This window comes from Lissotriton helveticus, chromosome 11, assembly GCF_964261635.1.
Source record: "Lissotriton helveticus chromosome 11, aLisHel1.1, whole genome shotgun sequence".
Classification (NCBI taxonomy): domain Eukaryota; kingdom Metazoa; phylum Chordata; class Amphibia; order Caudata; family Salamandridae; genus Lissotriton; species Lissotriton helveticus.
Window position 1 is genome coordinate 601,126,222 of NC_136072.1, and position 3,083 is coordinate 601,129,304.

Sequence of the window (3,083 nt, forward strand, 5' to 3'; positions counted from 1 at the left end):
GTAACTTCATGTATGTGTGTTGATCCGATAAGTGTTTTTTTCTGTTCATCATTGTAGTGACGGGTGGATTTTGAGCTATGGATCTTAAAATCCCATATTCTTTTTGGGTGAGGTTGTTTCACTTTGATGTGAGTTTAAAATCCAATTTGAGTAGGACCTGTTTCACTAGCGATTCAAACATGTCCAGCCTTTTATGACTTATAGGAGCCATATATGTGCTTCTTGATTTCAAACCCATCAATTGGTCTGTTTCTCTATTTTGTTGATCCGTGAGAATATTATCGAAGAAATGTCAAACTCAACTTCCTAATTAGTTAAAAAAAACTAATTTCCAATTCCAAGGAGTTTGTATGGCTGGTGGGTACAAACGATGTTCCCTTTTGTAAGGTTTTTAGTTCCAATTCGGAAAAGTGATAATCAGAAATGTTTATCACTAGATCATCTATTGTGTTTCTTTCTTGTATTTGTCTTTCTTGGCCCTGATGGTTCGTGTCGGAGGGTGTTCCTTCTCCTTTTCTTTCTCCTTTTCTTTTGCCCCGCCTGGGTTGTCTCTGTCGGCGGAGACAATTCTAAAGAAGGCCCTCCTGTTGTTGAGGGTAGCTGCGAAGTGGAATCAGATGCTGATGTTGGTTGTTCTGGTGTCTGTTTCGATCGGTTGGAGATGTCACTCCCAGTGGAGGCGGTATCTGTGTTTTGAGTGTAGGGTTTGGTTTGTCTTCGCCTGGCATACATTTCTGCCCATGTTTATACTTCCCCTAATTTGTAGTCTATGGTGTCATGGCGAAATTTTTGGATTTTTCTTTCATTTACTTCATGGGTGTGTTTCGCCAATTGTTCATTGATATCCTTTAATACTTTTGTCAAATCTTCAGTAGACATGGATTCACTAAGTTCTGATTTAATAGTGGATATTTCCTTTTGACAATTCCTCCAGAATATTAGATAATTCCTCTATTATTAAAAGGATTAAGTCTAAGGAGTATTTATTAAGTATGGCAAACCTACAATCTTTAAATTTTTGCACATTTTTACACAACAATGGTTTTAAAGGTATTCTCAATCCTTGAGGGATTCTTTGTACTCTGTGGCATCTAATCATGGTGGTGCTTGCATGTAATCTCTGATTGATTTCCTTTTTGGACAAAAATAATAATTGTCGAATGTTTTGCTCCTTTGTCCGATGCGACGTGAATTCAGTGGTTTCTTCCTGTATAAGTGCGTATATTCTTGTTACTTCCTCTTGTGCGAAAGCAAAAGCCTCCGCTCTCAAGTCTTAGATTAGAAATTTCCTCGTATTCCATGTTTATGCTGGTGTTCTGCGTATTCTGTTCAGACTGGGAATGAATACTTGTGGGGCTAGTACGTGCTCAACCTAATGTTTGTCCTGGTGTAATCAAGGTGTCCAGTGCTTCCTGGGTGTCACTCCCTGAACGCAAGTGAATCAAATGAAGACTGGCTGCATCCATTCAGGATAAATCAGGTACAGTCGATAACATATCTAGATGTTAGGATCACCAAAAAAGACAGGGGGTTCGCTACAGATCTGTATAGAAAAGAAACCAATAGAAATAACACCCTGCACTATGGAAGTTTCCATCAACGCTCATTGAAACAACATTTACCCTTCATACAACTATTGAGAGTAAAAAGGATTGTCTTGGATCCCATGACAAGAACGGAATGAACAGGGGAGATGCTGCAGCGATTTAGAACAAGGGCATATCCAGATGAAATTTTGAAACACACAGAAAATCGTTGTCAACTAGTATCGAGAGAAGAGTCATTGACGTTTAAAGAAAAATCTACACAAGAGCGCATAACTGTAGTGTCCCAATTTTCCACAATGAGCAGTACGTACAAAAAGATCATCAAGAAACATTGGTCACTATTGAAACTTGAACCGGACTTCAATCATGAATTTGATCAAGAGCTAATTTTTGCATACACATGGAGAAAAAACGTGGGAGAAATAATCAAACAACCCACAGATCAGACAACCTCAAGAACATACAAAGGAAAGGTTCCATGCTGGAACTGCAAAAACTGCAACAAAGTCATTACAGGACCAAATATATTACACCCCATAAAAGGCCAAAACATTTAATGGAAAGTGAACGTTACATGCGACTCAACCAACATTATCTATCTATTGAAATGGCCTTGCGGGAAGGTATACGTTGGTCAAACAGAAAGGAAACTAAAGACACGAGTGAATGAACACAAAAGCAACATAAGGACAAAACAATTGAAGTCAACGATAGCAAACTATTTCATTGAAGCAAAACACAACATTTGGCAATTAAAATGTTGTTTTTGAAGTTTAACACAATTAGGTTTATTTAAAAATATTCCAAGATTGCAATTTATTTTAGTTGCTAAGCAGCAGTCATACAAAAACAGAATACTTCATTTGTTACATTTTTCGACTACAGTATCAAACTCTAGGAACAGGAAAACAATTCCTGCAAGGACAATTCACCAGAAACCTGCAGCCTCAGACTCAAAAGTCGCATTTTGTTTTCAGCTGTTCCACGAGTGCAATGTATTATTTCATTGCATCTTCCTTGCTCTTTCCTTTTTGTTTCTCCCAGGCGTCCCACTTGGCTTTGCCTTTGAAATCCAACATGCCAGGTCGATCTGTATTTATATCCCCGACACACGCTTGCTTGTACAACGCATACACCATTAGCATATCTTCATCTGATGGTTTTGTTTTTAGAAGCTTCACATCTTCAGCAGCTTTATCAAACTCTGCCTGAGACATGGTAGCTGTTTAGCTGCCGACAGGTGCTGTGAAGCCTCCAGTGAATAGATACGAATGAAGTTGAGCAGCTGCCGAAGAAAGAAAAAGACCCAGGCACGTGAGGTGAGGGGGGATTAAAAAATTAAAATGTTGTGTCTTGGAAATTGTTGAGAAGCATGAGGGCAGAGACAACCATATCTGCCTCTTGCAACGCGAGAACTATTGATACAACTCTTTTTTTTTTTTTAAGAACCTTTATTGTGTCATCAAGGAAATACAAACATGGGCCTACAACTACTCCGGCCGGCCGCTATTCAAATCGAAAATAGAACCTCACATT

The 3,083-nt window shown here is 38.7% G+C and overlaps 1 protein-coding gene across 1 annotated transcript; it reads right to left on the bottom strand.

Moving 5' to 3' along the window:
* Window positions 1-2,348: 2,348 nt before the first annotated feature.
* On the bottom strand, window positions 2,349-2,804 carry LOC144790990 (acyl-CoA-binding protein-like). Its single transcript, XM_078665609.1, has one exon. It carries the CDS (start codon window positions 2,762-2,764, stop codon window positions 2,546-2,548), a length of 219 nt encoding a protein of 72 aa, XP_078521735.1. The 5' UTR covers window positions 2,765-2,804; the 3' UTR covers window positions 2,349-2,545.
* Window positions 2,805-3,083: the final 279 nt, after the last annotated feature.

Excerpts from the sequence above, each read along its gene's own strand:
- LOC144790990 (XM_078665609.1), bottom strand. The coding sequence starts at position 2,764 with ATGTCTCAGGCAGAGTTTGATAAAGCTGCTGAAGATGTGAAGCTTCTA.